Here is a 12,629-nt window from a genome sequence, read left to right as displayed (position 1 = left end):
AGAGGAGCCTGGTGGGATAGAGTCCGTGGGGTCACAAAGAGTCAAACACGACTGAGCACATACACATGATAACAACATCCACCAGTGGGTCCACAACAGGCATGCAGCACCAGGTCACATAGCCAGGTGGGGGTCAGCCCCACCTACCAGCTCACCAACAGTGGTGGGCCCAGCCACAGCATGCCTCAACATCAGTCATCACTAAGGAAATTCAAGTAAAAACCACCATGAAGTATACCTCACACCTGTCAGAATGGCTATAATCCAAAAGGCAAGACATCACAACTATCAGTAACAAACGTTAGGGAAGATGCAGAGGAAAGGGAACTCTGGTGCACTGTTGGTGGAATTGTTAACTGCTGCAGCTACTATGGAAAGCAGCATTGAGGTTCCTCCAAAAATTAAAAACAGAACTACCATAAAGTCCAGCAACTTCACTTCTGGGTGTTTACCCCAAGAAAATAAAAGCATGAAAAAGATATATGCCCTCCTATGTTCACTGCAGCATTATTTACAATAGCCAAGTAATGGAAACAACCAAAGTGTCCTTTGTAGATGAATGAATGAAGAAGATGCAGTATATACATATACAATGGAATATCTATTTTTCATTACAAAGTGAAATCTTACCATTTGTGATAACTTAGATGAATCTAGAGGGTATTATGCTAAGTGAAATAAGTCAGACAAAGACAAAACTGTATGACTGCACTTATATCTGGAATCTATAAAACAAACAAAATTAAATCAGACCCATAGAGACAGAAAAGAAAGAGGTGGTTGCCACAGAAGGAGTGGAAAGTTGAGGGAATGAATAATATAGGTGAAGGGAACTAGGAGGTACAAAATTCCATTTATAAAATAAATAAGTCATAGGATATAATATACAGCATAGGGAATATGGTTAATAATACTATAACGTCTTTGATTACTAGACTTAACGTGGTGATCACTTCAAAGTGTATTTCAGTGTCAAACCAATATACTGTACACCTGAAACCAAAATTGTACAGTACATCAACTATATTTCAATTAAAAATAAAAATTTTAAAGAAAAGTTTATTTCATAAGATACATTTTAAAAAATCACCAGATTGAGGGAATTCAATTCTTTGGGTGCTAAAACGATGATGCAAGATTTTTAAATAGGTGCATCCCTTTGCTATTCCAGAACCAATCCCAAATGTCATGTACAACCCATCATTTTCTGCCATTTGCTTATTTAGAAATTTATTTCCTTTTATAATTTACTTCCTTTTACAATGTATCATTTAATAATGATTTTACTAAAAGAGAATGGAAGGTGAATGAGACCAATCAGAGCAGAAAAATCAGACTTACCATCTCTTCGGTTTAGCCTTGCAAACCCAGGACCATGACTGCTAGAGAGCTCGGAAGAACTGCTGAATGATGCTTGAGACAAGGGAGACACCAGAGGGTCATCACAATTATCTGCCAAGAGGGAAAATCCCACATTCAGGTTAGTAGCCTGCTGACAGCTTACTTGGATTCAATAGATAAAACAAATAAAGAAAACAAAACAAATAAACCTAACAATATGCCCACTGCTTATATATAGTAAACACTCAGTAAGAGAAAAAGAATTTAAAGACAGGGGAATATGGAAATGGAGAAGGAAAACTACATAGAAATTACAAAATAGTATTTTGAGGTAGAAACAGTTTACTTAAATAAGAAACAAAAATATCTAATCAGTATACCTAACTTACACAAATAAATGTATATTATTTAACTACATTAATATTAAGAACTTAGAGCTGTCAAAAGACACGTGAGGTGAAGAGAAGTATCACAACATGAAGAGAGCATTCCCCGAACAGTTTACAACTAGTGTTGCAAATGAAGGAAAACAAACAAACAAAAAATAATAAGGAGAAACAAAAACTCCTTTCAAATCAGTTAGAAAACACACTAGGAAAAAATGACACAAAACCAGACCAGAGAGTTCACAGCACAGGACCACTTTAAAATGATGCTCAAACTCAAAGCGTAAATTAACACTACAGTTAGATACTATTTTATTTTATTTTATATTTTACTTTACAACATTGTATTGGTTTTGCCATACATTGACTTGAATCCACCATGGGTGTACATATGCTCCCCACCCTGAACCCTGCTCCCAACTCCCTCCCCATCCCATCCCTCTGAGTCATCCCAGTGCAGCAGCCCCAAGCATCCTGTATCATGCATCTAACCTGGACTGGCAATTCGTTTCTCATATGATAATTTACATATTTCAATGCCATTCTCCCATATCATCCCACCCTCTCCCTCTCCCACAGAGTCCAAAGGACTGTTCAATACATCTGTGTCTCTCTTGCTGTCTCGCATTAAGCGTTATTGTTACCATCTTCCTAAATTCCATATACATGCGTTAGTATACTGTATTGATGTTTTTCTTTCTGGCTTACTTCACTCTGTATAATGGGCTCCAGTTTCATCCATCTCATTAGAACTGATTCAAATGTATTCTTTTTAATAGCTGAGTAATATTCCATAGTGTATATGTACCACAGCTTTCTTATCCATTCATCTTCTGATGGGCATCTAGATTACTTCCATGTCCTGGCTATTATAAACAGTGCTGCGAGGAACATTGGGGTACATGTGTCTCTTTCAGTTATGGTTTCCTCAGTGTGTATGCCCAGCAGCGGGATTGCTGGGTCACATGGCAGTTCTATTTCCAGTTTTTTAAGAAGTCTCCACACTGTTCTCCATAGTGGCTGTACTAGTTTGCATTCCCACCAACAGTGTAAGAGGGTTCCCTTTTCTCCACACCCTCTCCAGCATTTATTGCTTGTAGACTTTTGGATAGCAGCCAACCTGACTGGCGTGTAATGGTACCTCACTGTGGTTTTGATTTACATTTCTCTGATAATGAGTGATGTTGAGCATCTTTTCATGTGTTTGTTAGCCATCTGTATGTCTTCTTTGGAGAAATGTCTATTCAGTTCTTTGGCCCATTTTTTGATTGGGTCATTTATTTTTCTGGAATTGAGCTGCAGGAGTTGCTTGTATATTTTTGAGATTAATCCTTTGCCTGTTGCTTCATTTGCGATTATTTTCTCCCATTCTGAAGGTTGTCTTTTCACTTTGCTTAAAGTTTCCTTTGTTGTGCAGAAGCTTTTAATTTTAATTAGGTCCCATTTGTTTATTTTTGCTTTTATTTCCAATATTCTGGGAGGTGGGTCATAGAAGATCCTGCTGTGGTTTATGTTGGAGAGTGTTTTGCCTATATTTTCCTCCAGGAGTTTTAGAGTTTCTCATCTTACATTTAGATATTTAATCTGTTTTGAGTTTATTTTTGTGTATGGTGTTAGAAAGTATTTTAGTTTCATTCTTTTACAAGTGGTTGACTAGGTTTCCCAGCACCACTTGTTAAAGAGATTGTCTTTTCTTCATTGTATATTCTTGCCTCCTTTGTCAAAGATAAGGTGTCCATAGGTTCGTGGATTTATCTCTGGGCTTTCTATTTTGTTCCATTGATCTATATTTCTGTCTTTGTGCCAGTACCATACTGTCTTGATGACTGTGGCTTTGTAGTAGAGACTGAAGTCAGGCAGGTTGATTCCTCCAGTTCCATTCTTCTTTCTCAAGATTACTTTGGCTATTCAAGGTTTTTTGTATTTCCATACAAATTGTGAAATTATTTGTTCTAGTTCTCTGAAAAATACCATTGGTAGCTTGATAGAGATTGCATTGAATCTATAGATTGCTTTGAATAGTACACTCATTTTCACTATATTGATTCTTCTGATTCATGAGCACACTCTATTTCTCCATCTATTTGTGTCCTCTTTGATTTCTTCATCAGTGTTTTATAGTTTTCTATATATAGGTCTTTTGTTTATTTAGGTAATTAGGGCAGAAATAAATGCAAAAGAAACAAAAGAGACCATAGCAAAAATTAACAAAACCAAAATCTGGTTCTTTGAGAAGGTAAATAAAATTGACAAACCATTAGCCAGACTCATCAAGAAACAAAGAGAGAAAAATCAAATCAACAAAATTAGAAATGAAAATGGAGAGATCACAACAGACAACACAGAAATACAAAGGATCATAAGAGACTATTATCAGCATCTATATGCAAATAAAATGGACAACTTGGAAGAAATAGACAAATTCTTAGAAAAGTACAACTTTCCAAAATTGAACCAGGAAGAAATAGAAAATCTTAACAGACCCATCACAAGCAAGGAAATTGAAACTGTAATCAGAAAGCTTCCAACAAACAAAATCCCAAGACCAGATGGCTTCACAGCTGAATTCTACCAAAAATTTAGAGAACTAACACCTATCCTACTCAAACTCTTCCAGAAAGTTGCAGAGGAAGGTAAACTTCCAAACTCATTCTATGAGGCCACCATCACCTTAATACCAAAACCTGACAAAGATACCACAAAAAAAGAAAACTATAGGCCAATATCACTGATGAATATAGATGCAAAAATCCTTAACAAAATTCTAGCAAACAGAATCCAACAACATATTAAAAAGAGCATACATCATGACCAAGTGGGCTTTATCCCAGGGATGCAAGGATGCTTCAATATCCATAAATCAATCAATGTAATACACCACATTAACAAACTGAAAAATAAAAACCATATGATTATCTCAACAGATGTAGAGAAAGCCTTTGACAAAATTCAATATCCATTTATGATAAAAAAAAAAATAACCCTCCAGAAAGCAGGAATAGAAGGAACATACCTCAACATAATAAAAGCTATATATGACAAACCCTCAGCAAACATTATCCTCAATGGTGAAAAATTGAAAGCATTTCCCTTAAAGTCAGGAACAAGACAAGGGTACCCACTCTCACCACTACTATTCAATATAGTTTTGGAAGTTTTGGCCACAGCAATCAGAACAGAAAAAGAAATAAAAGGAATCCAGATTGGAAAAGAAGAAGTAAAACTATCACTATTTGCAGATGACAAGATCCTCTACATAGAAAACCCTAAAGACTCTCCCAGAAAATTACTAGAGCTAATCAATGAATATAGTAAAGTTGCAGGATATAAAATTAACACACAGAAATCCCTTGCATTCCTATACACTAACAACGAGAAAACAGAAAGAGAAATTAAGGAAACAATTCCATTCACCATTGCAGTGAAAAGAATAAAATACTTAGGAATAAATCTACCTAAAGAAATAAAAGACCTATATATAGATACTATTTTACAGGGCTCCCCTGGTGGCTCAGACCGTAAATCCTCTGCCTGCAGTGAGGGAGACCCGAGTTTGATCCCTGGGTTGGGAAGATCTCCTGGAGAAGGAAATGGCAACTCACTCCAGTATTCTTGCCTGGAAAATCCCATGGACAGAGGAACCTGGTAGGCTACAGTCCATGTGGTTGCAAAGAGTCGGACACAACTGAGCAACTTCACTTTCACTTTCACTTTACAGACAGTAGGCCAGCAAGATTTAATACATCTGACAACACCAGATGGTCTAGACAATGTGGGCCAAGAGAAGCTCCAACATCCTGCCAGTGGGAGTGTAAACATGAGAATATACTTAAAAAAAAAAAAAATTTATCATGAGCTTGCATATTTTGAACCTCTGCTTCCCATGGCCCATCCACCCCACTGATATGTGTGTCTGCCTCCGCAGAGCCACCCGATGATAAGGGTGTTATACAAATACTAGTATTAACTGTGTGTCATCAGGTAAATGTTGGGGAGCATTAACCTAGAGCAACTCTTGTATTTATTCACAGGGATACGTGTGCAATTTCTAGCAACAATGCTCATAGCAGCAAAAATTGACAATCTGAACACTTACTGATCAAATAAGAGATAAATAATTCATAGGACTTTTCACAATGGAATAACATACAGCAGTAAAAGGAACTACACCAATGGACACCAAAAGAAAAAACAAAAAGGTGGGATCTTAGAAATAAAATTTTTAATGGAAAAACTGCTATAGAAAACCATATAATATATGTTGATAGTTTTGAGAATCTTAAAAAGAAGCAAAGCTAAATAAAACATTATTTAGGGACATATGTGATGAGGAAAATACTATTGAAAAACAAAGAAATGAAAAGCACAGAATGAAAAGACAGTGGTCACTTTTGAAGGAAGGCAGGTTGTGTGTGTGTGTGTGTGTACATTCACATACATACATGTATATATCAATAGGTATATAAGGGTATATATGAAATACATAGATACATGTCTTATTATCTATTCTATTATGTATGTCACATAGCCAATAAAAAGGAAGGTACAAACAGTAAGGAAAAGTAGAAGAATAGTCTCATGTTGACATTTTATTCAGCTAACTCTTTACTTCATGCAGTCTTTAGATTTTCATATTATACAATTACTAAGCTGTAGCCATTTTTGCTCTTACCAGATAATACTTCTCTTATATTTAGGATTTAGCCTATGTTAGTAATTAAAAACCATGCAGGATTACTGTCACAATTTTTAAATTAACAATGAACATTTTAGTTTAAATAAATCTAGGAATTACATTGATTCACCTGAAATTTTATGAAGTCTGTACAGTTTGAACACAGTTTTTTTAACTGCCACTAGTAGTTTTATTGCTTAAATATTCAAACTACAATATTTTTCTGCAGTGCTGCTATGTGAAATATACACTTTTCCTTCTAGTTAAAGGTTTAAAGTATAAGTGGTTAGTAAAAATTTACCAACTTAACATTTGAATGCTTTTCAAAAGAATTTGCTAAAGATAGCATTCATTTTTTAAGATTGTCTCATTTTCATTTAAAGTCCACTTTTTCTTCTTTCACATCTTAAATTCTTTAACTCTTAAAATAGACTGATAACTGGCCCGGAGTTCCTGCATGTCTATTGATCGGCTTTAGTACTGACACTGTCAATCCAGTTGTAATTCAAGTGTTAAGAAATGTAGACATAAAAAGACATAACAATCCATGAAGTGTTGAAGGAAATTCTGATTACACTCAAGTAACAACCAAAATGCTTTCGTATGCTGTGGAAACTATGATGTATGTGTTCGTGTGCACAAATGAGCACATATATATATGGGGGTGTGTGATGTGTGTCAACCGAAATGATAATCACTTGTGAATCACTATTAGTATTCATGTATAAATGTGACCCAAAAAAGCTAGGCTGTTTCACTGCAATTCACAATCAATTATGCAGATTCAACTCAATGCTTCAGATGTAAAATGACTCTCTAGTGCAATCACTCTAGAGGGCATACACTTATTGCACATTTGTTTTTGCCACTATAAATTGAGAATCAATATTGTTCTATTTTTAGCTTAAAAAGAATGAGATTAATCTAAGAGAAGGGGTGTTTACTCCATTTGTGGGAAGAAGGACACGTGATACGGGAAAGGGATCAGCAGGGGTGGGGGCGGGTAGGTGGGGATAGATGAGGGCTTCAGTGTTAGCTAAAGATCTAGCTGTCGGCCTGAGTTGTGGTTACATGGGTATATACATTTCCCACAATCTGTGGTATGTTTGTTCAGCAGTAACATATTCTAAAGTTATCCTTACATAGAACTAATAATAATGAACACACGCGTTCAGTGAGCACTCTGCTAAGAACTTAGAACCATTTCACACGTGGGAAGTAAAGTGAAAGTCACTCAGTTCTCTTTGGGACCCCATGGACTATACAGTCCATGGAATTCTCCAGGACAGAATACTGGAGTGGGTAGACATTCCCTTCTGCAGGGGATCTTCCCAACCCAGGGATTGAACCCAGGTCTCCTGCATTGCAGGGGGATTTTAGTCCAGCTGAGCCACAAGGGAAGCCCAAGAATACTGGAGTTGGTAGCCTATCCCTTCTTCAGCGAATCTACCAATTTTTACCATTCCTCTCTGAGATACTATTTTACAGATGAGGTAAAATTGAGACACAGAATTTGGTTAATTTGCTCATCTCCTTGTGATAAGATCATTATATATTTAAATACTACATCAGATCATCCTAATATCTGGTCCCTTCACCAAGTACCTATGTAATATATGTACATACATACTATATGCATGTACTACCCATACAGTTATATATTAGTAACATCATGTATTATATACATCTAATATGTATATGTACAATATTTGTTCCAACAGCACAAGAGAAGACTCTACACATGGACATCACCAGATGGTCAACACTGAAATCTGACTGATATGTATATTTAGATCTTTGGCCCATTTTTTGATTGGGCCATTTATTTTTCTGGAATTGAGTTGCAGGAGTTGCTTATATATTTTTGAGATTAATCCTTTGTCTGTTTCTTCATTTGCTATTATTTTCTCCCATTCTGAAGGCTGTCTTTTCACCTTGCTTATAGTTTCCTTTGTTGTGCAAAAGTTTTTAAGTTTCATTAGGTCCCATTTGTTTATTTTTGCTTTTATTTCCAATATTCTGGGAGGTGGGTCATAGAGGATCTTGCTGTGATTTATGTCAGAGAGTGTTTTGCCTATGTTCTCCTCTAGCAGTTTTATAGTTTCAGACATTTATCCAAAGAAGACATACAGATGGCTAACAAACACATGAAAAGATGCTCAACATCACTCATCATCAGACAAATGCAAATCAAAACCACAATGAGGTACCATTACACACCAGTCAGAATGGCTGCTATCCAAAAGTCTACAAGCAATAAATGCTGGCAAGGGTGTGAAGAAAAGGGAACCCTCTTACACTGTTGGTGGGAATGCAAACTAGTACAGCCACTATGGAGAACAGTGTGGAGACTTCTTAAAAAACTGGAAATAGAACTGCCATATGATCCAGCAATCTCACTCCTGGGCACATACACCGAGGAAACCAGATCTGAAAGAGACACGTGCACCCCAATGTTCATCGCAGCGCTGTTTATAATAGCCAGGACATGGAAGCAACCTAGATGCCCATCAGCAGACAAATGGATAAGGAAGCTGTGGTACATATACACTATGGAATATTACTCAGCCGTTAAAAAGAATTCATTTGAACCAGTCCTAATGAGATGGATGAAACTGGAGCCCATTATACAGAGTGAAGTAAGCCAGAAACATAAAGACCAATACAGTATCTAAAGCATATATATGGAATTTAAAAAGATGGTAACGATAACCCTATATGCAAAATAGAAAAAGAGACACAGATGTACAGAACAGACTTTTAGACTCTGTGGGAGAAGGCTAAGGTGGGACGTTCAGAGAGAATAGCATTGAAACAAGTATACTAACAAGGGTGAAACAGATCACCAACCCAGGTTGGATGCATGAGACGTGCTCAGGGCTGGTGCGCTGGGAAGACCCAGAGGGATGGGATGGAGAGGGAGGCGGGAGGGCAGATCAGGATGGGGAAACATGTAAATCCATGGCTGATTCATGTCAATGTATGGCAAAAACCACTAAAATATTGTAAAGTAATTAGCCTCAAACTAATAAAATTAAATTTAAAAAAAATTAAAAAGAAAAAAAAAAGGCAGAGGAACCAGAGATCAAATTGCCAACATCCACTGGATCATCAAAAAAGCAAGAGAGTTCCATAAAAGCATCTATTTCTGCCTTATTGACTATGCCAAAGCCTTTGACTGTGTGGATCACAATAAACTGTGGAAAATTCTAAAAAAGATGGGAATACCAGACCACCTGACCTGCCTCTTGAGAAACCTATATGCAGGTCAGGAAGCAACAGTTAGAACTGGACATGGAACAACAGACTGGTTCCAAATAGGAAAAGGAGTACGTCAAGGCTGTATATTGTCACCCTGCTTATTTAACTTATATGCAGAGTACATCATGAGAAACGCTGGGCTGGATAAAGCACAAGCTGGAATCAAGATTGCCAGGAGAAATATCAATAACCTCAGATATGCAGATGACACCACCCTTATGGCAGAAAGTGAAGATGAACTAAAAAAAAGCCTGTTGATGAAAGTGAAAGAGGACAGTGAAAAAATTGACTTAAAGCTCAACATTCAGAAAACTAAAATCATGGCATCTGGTCCCATCACTTCATGGCAAATAGATGGGGAAACACTGGAAACAGTGTCAGACTTTATTTTGGGGGGCTCCAAAATCACTGCAGATGGTGACTGCACCCATGAAATTTAAAGATGCTTACTCCTTGGAAGGAAAGTTATGACCAACCTAGATAGGATATTAAAAAGCAGAGACATTACTTTGCCAACAAAGGTCCATCTAGTCAAGGCTATGGTTTTTCCTGTGATCATATATGGATGTGAGAATTGGACTGTGAAGAAAGCTGAGCACCAAAAAATTGCTGCTTTTGAACTGTGGTGTTGGAGAAGACTCTTCAGAGTCCCTTGGACTGCAAGGAGATCCAACCAGTCCATCCTAAAGGAGATCAGTCCTGGGTGTTCATTGGAAGGACTAATGCTGAAGCTGAAACTCCAATACTTTGGCCACCTCATACGAAAAGTTGACTCATTGGAAAAGACCCTGATGCTGGGAAAGATTGAAGGCAGGCAGAGAAGGGGATGACAGAGGATGAGATGGCTGGATGACATCACCGACTTGATGGGCATGAGTTTGAGTAAACTCCGGGAGTTGATGATGGATAGGGAGGCCTGGCGTGCTGCGATTCATGGGGTCGCGAAGAGTCAGATACAACTGAGTGACTGAACTGAACTGAACATATGTATATAAACATATATATGCATAATATATAGCACAGTATAGTTATAATAAAGTGTCATGCATTTATTATATATATACAATTATGCATATAATATATAATTATATTTACAACTATAATGCATGCATATATGAACAGGCATGACATACATATATTACAATATACATATGTGTACTACAAAATGTACGTGTATATATACGTATATATAGTGTATACAAGCTGACCTGTATAAATGCTGAGTTGGCCATCAAGCATAAGTTTAACTGATGGCATATACTTATTATATGGCCTTCTTAGGTAGGCCCCAGGAATCGCCCCCCCAAAGGCTCCCCCTCCTTCTTGAAAGCACCCTATCTCACTACCTCTAACGTCCAAGGAGGCAGTGGCCTAGGGCACAGCCCCCAGATGAGGTAAGAGGGAGGAAGTGCTGGGGCCTAGCAGGGGCCAAGAGAAGAGACAGACAGACGGGAGAGAAAGGATACTGTTTCCAAGCTGAGGAGAGCTGTAGGCATTTATTCACAGAAATATAAACATGCATTTATGTGTAAATATTTTTATATTCACATATTACATATATATTAATATACATGTATTCACTACTATAAATTATATTTATATTATATATACATGAGTCATATGTTATTCACTTGTACATACATATATGGTATAATTTCAAGTGCTCAGGCACTCAGTTATATCCAACTCTTCTGTGACCCCATGAACTGTAGCCCACCAGGCTCCTCTGTCCAAGAGATTTCCCAGGCTAGAATACTGGAGTGGGTTGCCATTTCCTTCTCCAGGGGATCCTCCTGTCCCAGGATTGAACCTGCATCTGTTGCATTGGTAAGAGGATTCTTTATCACTGAGCCACCAGGGAAGCCCAAAAGGGGCAGAGAAGACAGTGAAATACTTCAGTCACCAGTGAAATTTAAAAACACTGTCATCAAGGGGGAAGGCTTCTACACATCAAAAGGGTAGCAAGCTATGTTTGGTTAATTTGTGGTTTTTTTCTATCAGAGGAAGAAACAAACATCACTCTTACTACTCTATACTTTTTCAAAATTATATTACTCTTTATACAACTTTTCATAGTCCTGTTAGAATTTCCACATTTAACTTGATATATAGTGAGAAATGTATAACTATTATAATTTTGTCTTTTTGTAATTACAGAATTTTTTGTTAATTGTTTCATATTTTTGTTTTGTTTTTATTTCACATTTTTAGATAACTATATTAGAATATACATATCTGTATATATTTATACCATACATACATAATTATTTTAGAATATACATTCCCCCTGGAGGGGGCATGGCAACCCACTCCAGTACTCTTTCTTGGAGAATCCCCAAGAACATAGGAGCCTGGTGGGCTACAGTCCCTGGGGTCTCAAAGAGCTGGAGAAGACAGAGTGACTGAGCACACACACACACACATTCTAAGGGAAAAAATTACCTACTTTCTGTTGAAACATTTTCATGTGCATGCATGTACACACACGCACAAGGACACACAAATCTACAGCTTTCAAGCCAATATTTCAGAAAAGATACTGTTTACTCCTCACTGTGAGAGAACTTACCATTGTCATTAAAAAGACAGTGATAAATTAGATCTCTAGCAAATTGTGTATATGAATATACTCAATAGCCTCTTACAAATACAGATGCAAGCTATATTGAAAGCATTTTAATATAGCTTAATTGAAAGTAATTTAATTTAATTTTACAAAGGGCTTTATTTCATAATTTCTAAAAGTAAGTAAAAGCTGTTCAGGTTTTAATAAAAGTAAATCAATTTTCTTAATCTCTGTGCAATACGATCTGTACTTAGATAATAGGTTTATGTTATTGGCTGCTTATGTTCTTGGTGCTGTATGTGTATTAAATACTGACAAATACCTTATGCCACTTGATACTATTAACTCCATTGTACAATTGAGGAGAAAGGGACACAGTAGTTATACGATTTACCCAAAG

At 36.8% G+C, this 12,629-nt stretch overlaps 1 protein-coding gene across 1 annotated transcript in view; it reads right to left on the bottom strand.

Moving 5' to 3' along the window:
• The window catches only part of CNTNAP4 (contactin associated protein family member 4), a 268,262-nt gene that overhangs the window by 221,185 nt on the left and 34,448 nt on the right, over window positions 1–12,629 (bottom strand). The window contains exon 2 of the mRNA XM_043898095.1: window positions 1,342–1,452. Coding sequence (XP_043754030.1) covers window positions 1,342–1,452 — 111 coding nt within the window. The remainder of the gene's footprint in view (window positions 1–1,341; window positions 1,453–12,629) is intronic.

This window comes from Cervus elaphus, chromosome 4 (genome assembly GCF_910594005.1).
Source record: "Cervus elaphus chromosome 4, mCerEla1.1, whole genome shotgun sequence".
Lineage (NCBI taxonomy): Eukaryota > Metazoa > Chordata > Mammalia > Artiodactyla > Cervidae > Cervus > Cervus elaphus.
Note: the sequence above shows the minus strand (reverse complement) of the source record. Positions and strands in the feature narration are given on the sequence as shown.